The 14,243-nt window shown below is 49.0% G+C and overlaps 1 protein-coding gene across 1 annotated transcript; it reads left to right on the forward strand.

Moving 5' to 3' along the window:
* Positions 1-2,054: 2,054 nt before the first annotated feature.
* On the forward strand, positions 2,055-9,604 carry LOC309598822 (elastase-1-like; the record flags this gene model as incomplete). Its single annotated transcript, XM_082329782.1, has 8 exons — positions 2,055-2,088; positions 2,645-2,748; positions 2,896-3,005; positions 3,775-3,906; positions 4,568-4,704; positions 4,851-4,996; positions 6,456-6,605; positions 9,545-9,604. 8 exons carry the CDS (start codon positions 2,055-2,057, stop codon positions 9,602-9,604), a joined length of 873 nt encoding a protein of 290 aa, XP_082185908.1.
* Between the last annotated feature and the right edge of the window lie 4,639 nt (positions 9,605-14,243).

Raw genomic sequence — 14,243 nt, forward strand, 5'->3', positions numbered from 1 at the left:
CTCCATGCTGAAATATCGCACTGAACTTTTTATAGCTTCCAATAAAATAGAAAGGATTTGTTAAAGAGGACTGTTGGGATGATATGGAAAAGGTCCTAGTCCTACCGTATCCATTCCATGGACAGTGGATCCCATTAGCATACCTGGGAGGATGAGCCTTGTAATCTTCTCCAGTTCATTTCCTTAACTCTTCCTTTGTTACTTGACAACTGTTCTCTGGCTTCAGTTGAAGTTCAAGGTGAGCTTTACTGCCCACCCGTTGATGGTCTGTGTGTCCCAAGGGGATTTCCTCTGATCATGGAAACAAGTCTCTGGGTTTCCACCAGCTACAGGCATTTCTTGTTTTCTTCCTCACTAGATATGTAAAGCAGGGCTGTATTTTACATTTAACTGAAGAACCTGTGCATCTCCTATGCTCCTAGATAGATGCCTTAAACCACTAAAGGGATATAAATCATCACGCTCCACAAGTATAAAATGGTTAGGGGACTGCAGTTAATGGGGATATAAAAAAACCAAAACATACTTCCCCCTAGAACAAGGTTATCCATTACAAAGGCTTCTACATTTTCTTCTAAAGTGCTACATGAAGGCCACTGTCAAAGATGGGATGCAGGTCTTGGCAATGTTGCCTGGTGCCTCCCCTACCTACTGCCAGCCCCAAGCTGCTGGAAAGCAATGTGGCAGAAGAGGACCTGGGGGTTCTGGAGGACACCAAGTTGAACATGAGCCAGCAGCGTGCCCTTGTGGGAAAGGCGGCAAATGGTATCCTGGGCTGCATTAGGCAAAGCATGGCCAGCAGGTCGAGGGAGGTGATCGTACCCCTCTACTCAGCACTGGTGGGGCCACATCTGGAGTACTGGGTCCAGTTCTGGGCTCCCCAGTACAAGAGAGACATGGACATACTGGAGAGAGTCCAGAAAAGGGCCACAAAGATGATGAAGGGGCTGGAGCCCCTCTCCCATCAGAAAAGGCTGAGAGAGCCAGGACTGTTTGGCCTGGAGGAGAGAAGGCTCAGGGAGATCTCATCAATGTATATAAATACCTGAAAGGAGGGTGTGAAAGAGAGTCAGGCTCTTACCAGTGGTGCCCAGTGACAGGACCAGAGGCCATGGGCACAAAGTGAAACACAGGAGGTTCCCTCTGAGCAGCAGGGAACACTTTTCTACTGTGAGGGTGCCTGAGCACTGGCACAGGCTGCCCAGGGAGGCTGTGGAATCTCAGTCCTTGGAGATATTCAAAAGCTGCCTGGACATGGTCCTGGGCACCCAGCTCTAGGTAGCCCTGCTTGAGGAGGGGCGTTAGACGAGATGATCTCTAGAGGTCCCTTCCAACCTCAGCTATTCTGTGATTCTGGGACCTTTTCCATTCCTCAGACATAGCACGTGTCTTTGCCAGCTGCACCATTCCCTTTTTTCCCCACTGGCCATAGCCCAGCTCCCTACCTCCCCCCCTGCCACTGAGAGCCAGCATTTTGGCACAGGCAGAGGAAAACTCATTCAGCAGGGAAGAGGGAGCAGAAAAGGATCCTAAAAAAAGATCAGCATGTCCAGCCAAGGTTGGTTTAACGTGTTCAGCCAAGGTTGAACCACCCTCAGTGCTTCTCCCTGTTTGCTATTGCTCTTTTTATCTACTTGACAAAGATCAGTTCATGTTACATGGAGTAGCAGACAGCTGGACTGACAGATAAATTTCTAACAAGGGAATACAACATGTGCATCAACAATTACTGGTCTGAAGTGTTGGCTTGTTGAGCTTGGGTTTGCATTGTTTTGTTTCCGACTTGATCTGAGCACTCTCCAAATTTCTCAGTTTTTTTCTGTTTCATGGCCCTGTGGGAACTATGCAGTGTGGAGGTGTTTGTGTAACCTTGGGCTCTACCTTGAACAGGTAGCTGCTCCCCCTTGTTTTCTACATGGGGAACATTTTTGATCAGTTAAATGAGTTATGTATATAGATAAATTGTATTAATCACAAACTTAGATACAGCTTCTTATCAGATATTTCAGTATAAAAAGAAATTCTCTTGGAAAAATGCTACCAGCTCATTAAAGATGCTTCAGTATCTGGTTCTTCTCAGCTGCCTGGGTAAGTTGCAATTGAAGTATTTGAGCTGGGAAAGGGTGAGCCTCTCAAACTCTGACTAAGTGGTGCAGATTAGAGCATAACAATTTTTTTCTCTGCAGTTACTACACTAGGGCAAAACCTTGTGTGGACACAATTATTCTGTCTGGAAGGGTTTTTCTCTATTGTGGGAACAAGATCTCCATGAAAAAGATCTGGTGGAGCTCTGAGGGAGGGGAGAGGAAACGTGCACCCTGAAATAAAGGGGGTTTAGGTTGGTGCACAACTGCCTGGCAGTTATGGGGCTGTACAGACTGCAGGAACAGAAGTCAATTTATGTAAGCTTTGCCTCTTGAAGCCTGTTTACACTATTTTTCAACCACGGAGGCTTTAAAGACAGCCTCCAGGATGGAGAGCGATCACAGTGTCACCATGTGCAAGTCTCAGTCACTCGATCTTTCAGACTCGCTCGGCTGGCTGCCCTGCGCAGCGCAGGTCTGTCGCTGGCAGTAGCCCGCGATGGCTGACGCTCTTTAGGAATCCGCATGACAAACTGCACTCCGTTTTTTTGTGTGGTTAGGGGCAATCTCTGGAAGTCCCCTCAGGGATGCTGTTCAGAAGGATGTGCTGACAGGGCGAGTAATTGGAGGCCACGAGGCTCAACAAAACAGCTGGAAGTGGCAGGTAATGCTGGTGTCTTATACTTGAAAAAAGCCTTATACTTGAAAAAACAGTGGGAAAATGACAGCTTCCACTGTCCAGAGCCACACACGCTGTTTCTGCAGAGGCACGGCGTAGCTTGGGTGCAAAATATGTTGTCGTTTGATCCAGGTATCACTTCAAATTGCCTATGCTGACTCCCCGACGTTCTACTCTCACATCTGCGGTGGAACCCTTATCGGCACCAAATGGGTCATGACCGCAGCCCATTGCCTCAGCATGTAAGTAGGATAAAAAGCGTTAAAACTCCTCTTCTGCTCCTCATTCTTGCTGCAGGCAGGAGCCAGACCCTTCTCACCCTCTGAGCGCCCCACTGGTGCCGTTCCTTGCACAGCTGGACATCCCTCTGCGCACTTAATCAAGGGAACTGGAAAACTCTGTTTGCTTGATTTTATACAGTAATTGCTGACTTCCTGGGAGTGGAAATCAAGCTGATTGCTGATTTGCATAAGAGGAGGTGCATTTGCATGAATGTGAGCATTTTGAATGGGTTTCCATCTTGAGAAACCTGCACAGAGATGGCAAGATTGGGTGAAAGGCATGTTTTGTAGCTCACGGGCCATGTTGTACAATTTGCTCTGCAGCATGTCTAACATGCACTGCCTAAACGATACAGCGTGACACCAATAAGCGAACACGCCTCTTTAATTACTCACGCCTTTAGTGAATGTACTTGCAATAAAGTGCAACAAGCTGATCCTTCACACTCTGTTTCAGAGAGATGCAGAGATGCCAAATGAACGTTCTCGTTCAAGACCGAGCTCAGCACTGTGTTAGCTGATGCTGCACCTTCACTCGCTTCGCCAGCAAACTGCAGGCAGCATTTGCCTAATTCATAAGACCATTTAGCTACAGTCCATTGAAAATCCTCCGGTGGAAGGTGCTTTAGAAATTGTTACATTGGTGGAAGGTCTCAGTGGTGCAGGAATTACACTGCAAAGTGAGTGGTGGGGAGTAGTTTTTACATTAGTTACTCTGATTCATTTTCAGGCCACCAGGAGCAACCTACCGAGTGGCTCTGGGTGAGCACAGCCTCTTGAATGTGGATGGCACCGAGTACTACATTGGTGTGGACAGAGTCTTCATTCACGATGGCTGGAATCCCTATGACATTGCCAATGGGTAATTATTTTGAATGTCATCAGATGGTTGAATGGTACTTAGCACCCTGTCCCGCGTGTGTTTACGTGTATATTCAGTCTGGTTCCCAGTGGGGTTGGATTTGTGGGAATCACTGGAAGATGACTCGACGGAGATTTCCCAAATGACCTTCTCGCTTGGAGGTGTTACACGGTGTCTATGTGGATGATCTCAATCCTGGTTTGCCCAAGATGGGGGAAAGATGGGCCTCACAGACAGATCCAGGATGTACAGCAGATTCAGGGCCTTGCCCGCAGTCACACCACTGTTTGCATCGGATGAAGGGAAGCCAACAAGGAAATGCCGAGGGACTGTCTTAAATCCCCCCTCGGCGGCATGCCTGTCCACCCAGGGTCCGCTGAAATTCACTCTGAGGTTGGGTGCCTCCGAAGGAGTACGAGATTTTTGGGGAGTGTTATCCCTTTATCAGTCTGTACCATGGCCTCTTCTCTCTTAATTCCTCATCTTTTCCTGTCGCCTGTGATAGCTATAAGGATTAATTCATGATGTTTGCAAGGTGCTTGTCTATCATCATGCCAGAGGCTAGAGACCTGTATAAGTGATGAAATGTGAGTGCAGACATCTGGTTTATGACTAATTCAGGATTTTCAGTAAAGAATCTTTTATCTGTTTCCCATTTCAGCTATGACATTGCCCTGCTGCTCCTCAGTTCTCCTGCCTATGACAATGGGTTTGTTGAGCTGGGAATGCTTCCACCTGAAGGATTAATTTTGCCCAATAACTATCCCTGCTATATTACCGGATGGGGGGTGGTTAGTGGTAAGTAAGGGGGAAGGAGGAGTGTTGAGGGTCCCTCCTGCTTTCAGAGGGACCACCGTGCAGTTAAGGCTGCCCGAGGCAGGGTGCGGGCTTCCTTCCTCAACCACTGGAGCTCCTGGACCAAAATCTCACCCTTTCTCTGCTAGCGGGTGGCAGCAGCGCGGACAGACTGCAGGAGGTGATGCTGCCGGTGGTCGACCATGAGATCTGCTCCCAGAGTAACTGGTGGGGATCCCAAGCAAAAGTCACTATGATCTGTGCAGGTGGAGACGGCGTGAGGTCTGGATGCAGTGTAAGATCTGTTATTATCAGAGGATTTTCAAGCTCCCCTCTTTCTCTTTCCTTCCTATCTGACCTTGCTGTTCTTTCAGTGGGTAACCATTGCTGTTCCTTCAGCTGGGACCTGGTTTTGCTATTTGTCCACCTGCAGTAGCTCTCCTATAAATTCTGGACCCTTTGCTCTTTTTCTTCTGAGTATCTTCTAAAGCAGATTCCTCAATTTCCCAAAGAGCACCCAGCAGAGAGGGAACCTCCGAATCCTCAGAGTGCATCTCTCCCCTCTGATTTTGGAGGGGAGATTTGCCCTTCCTTCCAACAGCATGTCCCATTGACCAGATCCTGGGGAAGGGGTTAAGACTTTGGCAGTCCCCTCTGCCCTCATCCAAAGGATGAAGCTTCAGGGAAGTCCTACCAGTCCTCCCATGTTGCTGTCATGTTGCACCCTGGACCAGGCAGCGCTCCCCCATGCTTTTGCCCTGTTTGTCACCCTTCTCCTCCCCAGCCGCTCTGCTTACATGGACAGCAGAGGTTGCTCCAAGTTTTGCTTACATCCAAGTTTCACCATCTGGCCGAGGTTAGGTGGAAAAGGAAGATGCTGTGAGGTCCCCTTTATCCCAGGGGCTCCAGGTGGCCCCTGAGTCAAGGCAAGGAGGTTTGGTGTGTGAAGACAGGGGATACACATTACCTCTGCCTGTATTCCCTTCACTACAGAGGTGGCTTCTGGCAAAAGCAACGATGCAGAGCCTTTGAAAAAAATGAACAAATACGTAGGATATTTGATTATGTAAATATATAAATATAATATAGAAACATATAGAAAAAAACAGGTTATACAATTATACATAGTACAATTATAGGTATAGTATAATTATAGGTCTACATATATTTAGTGTATTTTTTGGTGTGGTTTAATTATGGTAGAACCTTGTTACAAATTGGGGTCTGAGCCAAGCAAGAGCTGTTATCTTCTCATATCTTTTAACTCGAGTTGCTTTCTTTTTCACTGTAACTTCCCGGGACCCTTTGAATATACTTGTTTGCAAAGAACAAGGGGAGCAGCGTCTCCCTTCTACCTGGTTCCTTGTAGCTGATTTTTTAAGAGATGCTGTGCAGGTGGACCTTGCTGGGAAGGACCGCGTGTCGTGCAGCATGCACTGGACTAGTTGCAATGGTGGTGGGAAATGAGGGTTTCAGCCCTTGCTGGGGTGGGTGTGTGTCTATGTGTGTATGTGCGTGTAGACGGAGGTAATAAATAGTGGGTCCGATCTTTGCAACATCTTGGGAGGTGCCGGGCGGTCTCTGCTGCCATGCGGCTGGGCAGCGGTCAGCCCTTTGCAAAGAAAGCAGCACAAGCATTTATTTTCATGTTCAGGACAGTGGTTAACTAACTGGTGCTCCTTAATCCTATCCAGTCATTCCTAAATTGCTCAGATAATTGGGCTTAATATGTTCCTCTCCTTCCTCTGGTCCAGGGGGAGTCTGGGGGCCCTCTCAGCTGCTACAGAGACAATCGCTGGGAAGTCCATGGCATTGTCAGTTTTGGGCTAGTTCCTTACTGTAACACCTACCAGAAGCCAACAGTCTTCACACGTGTGTCAGCCTACGTGGACTGGATCTACAGCGTAAGTTGCTTAGTGCCTGCGAGGGAACCTGATGTATCTCCCATGAAGGCAAGGGAGTGCCAGAGGAATTGGAGCCTTTCATTTATTAAACCATTAGGAGATGAACTGGGAGATCTGGGGAGGTCTAAATTCAGGATATTTGGTGCTGCTTTTGGTGTAGTCAAACAATTGTAAGGAAGGAGCTGTTGCCTTGGAGCTGAAATGCTCTGCTGAGGACCACGGACAAAATTCAAGCCAGACAGGAGCTGGGCTCTGTGTCCAAAAAATGATCATTGCCATTCACCCAGACAAAACCTTACTGCAGGAAACCACTGAAGGCATTAGCTGGCTGCTGAATGGGAAATGCAGCAAACGTAAAGCATCTCTACAAGTCCAAGTCCTGCAGTGCCACACTATGCACTCTCAGCTTTACATTTGGGAACGAGCAATGAGCTCTTTGCTCCCAGAAATAATGTCTGGCACAAGGAGCAGCCGTTTCCCAGGCACAAGGGATATATTTGTGGAAATGCCGCTGTAAACTGTGGGGCCTGCTGGAAAGAAAGGTGGGGAGAGGTATTTTTAAATCACTGCAAGGAAGAGGGAGGCTACTGCAGTCCATAAACCTTTCTGGGTGGGAACAGGTTGTTAGAGCAGTCCCCTGGCCCAGCTGGGAACAAGCCCTTCTTCAGAGGACTTACATGGGATGGAGACGTACGTTATTCTGGCCCTCTGCTGAAGTCACCTCTTTTTTGGTTTTCCAGACTACAGCAAATAACGGGGGTTTGTAGAGAAGGATCGACTGGTGCATGAGTATGAGAAGAGCTACAACAAAGTATCTCTGCTCATTAACCCTCCTCTCATCCCTTCTACACCTCTTTGGGCTATTAAAAGTAAGGTTTGGCTAAGAATATAATAAAGCATCAGAGATTTCAACCAGTGACCTGTTGCTGTGTCTGCCTGGCCTTAGGCACCGGCTCAGACTGCTCAGCAGGGAAGGAGGCTCCAGCAAATGCCGCAGCCTGTAATGACAATATAAGCCCGTGTCCTTAACTTGGGGCTGGGCTGTGGGCAGCGAGCATGGCTCTTCAGGGCTGTCACTTTGGCACCAAACCCACCCAGCAGGAAATTACCATGATGCGTTTTTCTTTCTGAGGGATTCCTTAGGGGTAACCCCACCAGAGGCAAAGGTGGTCAGCTCGGTGCTTGCAGGTCAGTGGGAGCAGAGCAATGGTGTGACACTGCGGGGCAGAAGCATAAATTGGGAGAGGAGTGGCTGCAGAAGGGGATCTGGGGGTCCTGGTGGGCAGCAGGCTCGATAGGAGCCAGCAGTGTGCCCTGGCAGCCAAGGGGGCAAACCCCATCCCGGGGTGCAGCAAACACAGCGTAGCCAGCCGGTCAAAAGAGGGGATTATCCCGCCGGATTATCCCGCCGTACTCAGCGCTGGTGCGGCCTCCCCTGGCGTGCTGTGTCCAGTTCTGGGCCCCACCACTTAAGGATGTGGAGGTCCTTGAATGAGGGCAACAAAGCTGGTGAAAGGGCTGGAAGGAATGTCCCGTGAGGAGCGGCTGAGGACTGTGGGCTTGTCTGGTTTGGAGAAAAGGAGGCTGAGGGGGGGCCTCATCGCTCCCTGCAGCTTCCTGAGGAGGGGACGTGGAGAGGGTGATGCTGAGCTCTTCTCCCTGGGATCCAGAGATAGGATGCATGGGAATGGTTCAAAGCTGTGCCGGGGAGGTTCAGCCTGGACATTAGGAGGTGTTTTTTTACCGAGAGGGTGGTCAGACACTGGAACAGGCTTCTTAGAGAGGTGGTCGATGCCCCAAGCCTGTCAGTGTTTAAGAGGCGTTTGGACAGTGCCCTTATCAACATGCTTTAACTTGGTCAGCCCTGCATTGGTCAGGCAGTGGGACTAGATGATCATTGTTGGTCCCTTCCAACTGAAATATCCTATCCTATCCTATCCTATCCTATCCTATCCTATCCTATCCTATCCTATCCTATCCTATCCTATCCTACTCTACTCTACTCTACTCTACTCTGCTCTATTCTACTGTATTCTATTCCATTCCATTCTATTCAGCTGCAGCCAGCAGAGGTTTTGCTTGCAGAACTGGGTTCTCTTTGTATTCCTAAACAAACAGCTTCAATACAGTGCTACTCATACAGAGGGCATCTGCCTCAAGTGTATTGGCAAACTCAACCCATAGAAAGCACGATCCATCTAACATTCTTAAATTCACTCTGTGCAGGATGATTATTTTCTTAATTCATTTTCTAAGACTAAGTGCATAGAAAAGGGCATTTCTGGAGGGTGCTTTTCCAGTAAGGAAGCAATAAATTCAGTGTAAAACAATCCCCTGCGCTGTTAGGCATGCAGGGGCCCAGACTCCAGCCAGCTGGGCAAGCCTGTCTGCAGTGTATAACACTGCCAAATAAAAGCCGTGTTCCTATTAGACACACAGCAGGGTCAGTAAAGGGAGGGAAGGGGGAAACGTGCACACTAAAGCAAGATTTGTCTTTTGAGGAACTACAAAACCGTCTTCTAGGAATACACAGGGAATCCCTCAGCCTTCCCTCTCCCCCTTTTGCTGTGTAGGAGATGAGCATTTATGAATGAAGGATTTTGATTTAGCTCCTTTTTCCATTTTAAACTACCTATGCCTCATCTCTCCTAAAGCCTGCACACACCTAGGGCATAGCAGTATTTTTGCAAAAGCCTCTCTTTTTTGGGAATGCACATTTCTTTTCTCCAAAAGCCACTAGAGGGCATTGGCAAACCGAAGGAGTATCCCATACGGTTATCGCCGACTGCTAAAGAAGTTTTGTGGGCCAAGAACGATAAAATGGCATGTACACAGCCTTGCACTCTGTCCTTCGTGTTTGTTTGCAGACACACAGATAAGCAATGACACACAGGAGCTGCTTTTCGCTGCCCTTATCCTGAGGTCCGATTTGCAAACAGATAAATCTTCCTTATTACGGCAAGCGCAAACGAAAACGAAAGCAGCAGCGCTTTCTTTAAGGCTCGTAAAAGGAGTGGAGTTCCAGCTGTATTTTTAGCTCCCTGCTTTATTGGACTGCACTTGGCAGTGTCTCCTGGGTGCTCAGTAGTTTGGCAATTTTCCTCTTCTGACAAGTTAAAAAAAACCCAAATCTCAGCTTTCCTGCCCTTTAATATTACAGAATGGTTCTTGCTCCTTTTAAGACAGCATGTGTGATTTCTGCTGCAATATCAAGTTCAAATATTTAACTTCTCCTGAAGGAGCCTAGATCTGTTCGGCTCAGTGGTGGAGTAATGTTCCTTAAAAGTTCACTTAGGAGCCAAGTGACAGGAGCACGCTGGCATCTGAGATCTTGGCCTGACTATGCTCAAACATTTCCCTTTGTGTTTCAGAAGGAATTAAAAAGACACAGATGAAAGGCTTCGGGAGATTAGATTTTTAAAGGGAGCCTTTCAAACCACTTCCAAAAATTACTCAGATGCTGAGAAGTGAAGTATCACAGTGCCTGGTGGTTTGGCAGTGCCTGATGCCTGGGCTGGGGGTCTGACTGTGTGTGCTCAGTGCATGGGCCATGGGGGGATTTGGGGATGTCACACACGGTCCCAGATTCTCATCAGCCTCCATCCCTGGCCTGGGCTGAGCAGAGCTGGGAACCATTGGGGACGTTGCTGCTCCCTGGGCCAAAAGCACTCCCAGGGCTGCATTAGCAATTTAATGAGTATGCGTGTGCCTCGGCGCAACCCAAAATGCCATGGTCGTTCCCGATTCATCCCCTGACATGACGGTGGTGACGAGCTCTCCCTGCTTCTGCCCACAGCCGTGCAGCTGCCCCTGATGTCCATGCAGCAGCCGTGGCCATCGGGTGCTTGAAGCCTCTTGTCACAAGCTGCTCCAAAAGCCAGGCTGGACATCGCTCCTTTAAATCCTTCCTCCGCATCAGCAAGACCTGGACTCGTTCCTGCAACAGCCAGGAGGAGAAACATCAGGCTGCACCCGCAGGAGCAGGAGAATCAGGTGCTGGAGACGTACAGCTCTAATTCAGGGTCATTATCACCTCCTCGGTGCCAAGAGGAGCGTTTCTTTCTGCGTTTCGATGACAGGAACAGCTTGTGCTGCTCAGCTATGATTTATGCGTAGGATAAGAGGCAGGCGATAGCCTGGCAGCACACGGACAGGGTGCATGTGCTTCTCCTGTGCCTCATTTACCTCTCACTATCCAAGAGCTTTGCTAGAGCTACTTGTTCCCCAGAGCAGCCGGGCAAAGCTGTGATCCCAGGAGCACATCTTGGGAAGCCTATGGAAAATGCTGTGCTTCATGCAGGTTTTACTGCGTGAAGATACTAGGTGTCACAGCGCTATAATATCCAATGGTATTGGGAAAACACGGCTGGGCACAGCACTATAATGCTCATATATAATGTTCCCATCAGCTGGGTGGTGAGGATGCAGCTAAACCAGGGAATGAATTAGATTTTGGAAAGCTGTTGCTCCCCACCTCTTTGTGGGGAGCAGAAAAAGGAGACAACTGTGGCAACAGGAGACTTAGCTCCAGGGGCTGGTCCCACCAGGTGTAGGGTGCTCCGGTGAGGTGTAGAACTGGCTACAACACCTTGAGCTATTTGAGGGAGGTAAGGCTGTAGATGCTGTGAAACACAGCTTGGGGGTACAGGGATCAAATATAGTGGTCGGTGCCATTAGGGATGTCTGAGGACGGGCACAGCTCTCCTGAGGTCCCTTGTCACCTCCACCAGCCACATGGGGTTGTCTTCATACCCTTGAGCATCTCAACTGGCCCAAAACACAACAGAGCTGGGGAGCTTTAAAGTCACACAGAGATAAGTTCAGCAATGGGGCCCTGAATCGTCACAGCTGAATAGAGATGTTCTGGTTATGGACATCTCCTCATCCAAATCCTACCCTGGGGCTGCTACCCTTTATCAGCTTAACCCCAAAAATCTCCAGTCAAATTTGAATCACTCCTTCACCCAACCACTCCCTTGCTCACTCACTTGCAGGCAAAAATGACGGGTATTTGGGAGTGTGACTACAACGGGATCCCTTGTCTCCTGACCGATATTCAGCTTTAATTACCAGAAAGCACTTTGGGATGCTTTGAATATGAAAAGCACTTAAGGCCCATTAAGTTCTCATCTCTATTTACTCCAAAGTAGTATCCAAGTATTTATTTCCAGGGAAGCGTAATAGATAATAGTTTCCTACGCAGGGTATCTCAGTGGAGCAGGTTGATGTTGGAGGGAGATCTTTTTATGTTATTCATAAGGGTTGCAGGATTCACCTATAATGTTTTACCCTGGCGTGTGGCTCATGCGGTCCCTGGGGAATTGGATCCCTAGACCGTCTCAAGCCTGTCAGCCTCCTTGGCTGGACTGACCTGAAATTCTTCATAGGTTCTACACTCGTGCCAAAATATTTCAGCTCTGCTGGTTGCAGATATTCCCCCTTTGGTGGGTTTCATGGACCTACCAATGCGATGCAGCCAGGGCACATCCAGCCACAGGCGTTTTAGTCCCTTGGCCAGCTTCCCTGGCCAAAATGGGTGTGCCACCATGGGGTTTTTTGAGCGTTTACCTTCTGGCGATGGTTTCCTCCAGCTGTGAATGCGTGTGCCAGGCCAGGCATGGGAGTGTAGACAAGCCCTGGGGCATCCCCACCCTTCCTCCAGACCTGAGTGGGCCATTTAAGCCTTATTTTAGGGTTTTTTAATATATCTCAGTGAGATACACAGCGTCTCTGGTCCCACGAAGGAGGGCAAGCATTGCCCAAGAGCAATTTGGCCAGCTGAGAGGTTGGGAGAAGGAGGCAGCTGCCCAGCAGATGGCAATACTGCCATTCACTCAGCAGCAGGCTTAGAGGTATAAAAGAAGCTGATGGAAATGTGTGGATTAAGCAGCATAGAAAACTCCTAATGGTCATAGCTGTGAAGGAGAAAACTTAGTTCTCCCTATTAACTGCTTATCTGAAGTCTCACTTTAGCCAGAGCTCTGGCAAAACAGGAATTTTTACTGGTTTATGCAGGGAAAACACTGAAGCCAGACTACTTATATTTATTCACCACATTTAGCACCACCCGTTTCCCCAGCTGCTGAGGACTCAGAGCTCCTCCAGAGATGATGACCGCAGAGGGGCCCTCACATGATGCAGAAATCAAACTGCTTTTATCTTGGTGTGCAAGGTGAGTTGCTTTGGTGCAGAGAACACTTCTTTACAGCGTGATGATTTCTGTGATGTTGACCATCATTACCCCAACGAATAAGGGTTAACAGCTGAACTTTTTTTTTCTGCATCCCATAGCATTGACAGATTAAAACGCAAACGGGCTACAGGAACATGTCAACGATTGCCAATTCTGCAGTGCCTTTTTATAGGAAAGCCAAGTCGTTCAACAGGTCTGAGATAAAACCTTAGCACCTGCAAACTTCTGCTCATTTCCATGGAAAATGCACGTGCAGGGGTGCAGAAGGTGCCTGTTACATTGACAGACGTCTTGAAGCCAACGTGAATGCAGAAGCACCACCGAGGATGCTTTTTATTGCCTTTGCAGAAAGCGTGGGGCAACCTTATCCTCTGCAGCGTCACGCTGCTGGGCCATGTGGTACAAACCTGCTTTTTTCGTCTACCAGCCAGACAAGCAATGAGAAAAGGTATTTTTTCCCAGTGCTCCTGCCTCCTAAGTGGACACAAGTCCTTTGCATGCAGGATCTGGCCCTACAGAAATCCCCCCAGTGCTGCAGAGCCAACACTCCTGTGCTCGCCTTGCCAAGGAGCTCCTGGGTTGTTTTATTTCCCTGCCGGAGATAAAGTCCTTCCTACCCGTCATTTTATAGCTGTTCCTGCCGAGAAAAGTCCTCAGGTGTCTCATTCCCACATGGCGCCAGGTCTGGAGGAGCCTCGCCTCGCGTCGCAGCCTGTCGCCAGCCGTCGGTCATCAAATGACTCATCCGTTTTCCGGGGGCTGCTCCACCACCCGGGGAGAAATGCTTTCTAGTCTGGTGGCTGCACGCACGGCTCAACTCTTGTAGGCACCTAAAAATGAAACGAAAGCAGGCGGTGAGTAATTCTGTGCCTCTGGGTGTTACAAGCAAAGCGTGCGGGGTGGCTGTATGGAGGAAAAAAAGAAAATAAGTGAAAATAAAGAGGGCAGTGAAGACCTAAGCAAGGTGGGGAGCATACAGATGGGTTTAACTGGGGTCAATGAATCACCGATTCCCAGGGATGGGAAGGAGCACCACCGCCTGCTGTCAAACAGGGCACGAGTCCCAGCTCTGCGTCACCGTGTTGAGGCACATCCACCCCAGTGCATTCAGAAAGTCAGCCGGCCTCAACCCCTCCATGGCCAGGGAGCAAATCGAGGGTTGCAGCTGCTTGCAGCCCTTTGAAGATGCGGTCCTATAAAAGCAGAGCAGCCATGGTTTTAACATCAACGCCTTGCAGAGGGACCATCCCCAACCAGCCAGGGAAGCTCCTCCAGGGCTTCTCCGGCCTCGCTCTTCAAAGGAAACGTGAACTCCTCTTGGAACAAAGAGGCTGTTATAAACTCTGCTGCTTCCCCATGGACGTGCTGGGATGGCGGATGCCCACGCCAGAGGCTGGTTGATGGGGTGGAGCACCTTGGGGCTGTTTTGGCACCATTCCTTGCAG

The sequence above is a fragment of the Platalea leucorodia genome (genome assembly GCF_965183815.1).
Source record: "Platalea leucorodia genome assembly, chromosome: 1".
Lineage (NCBI taxonomy): Eukaryota > Metazoa > Chordata > Aves > Pelecaniformes > Threskiornithidae > Platalea > Platalea leucorodia.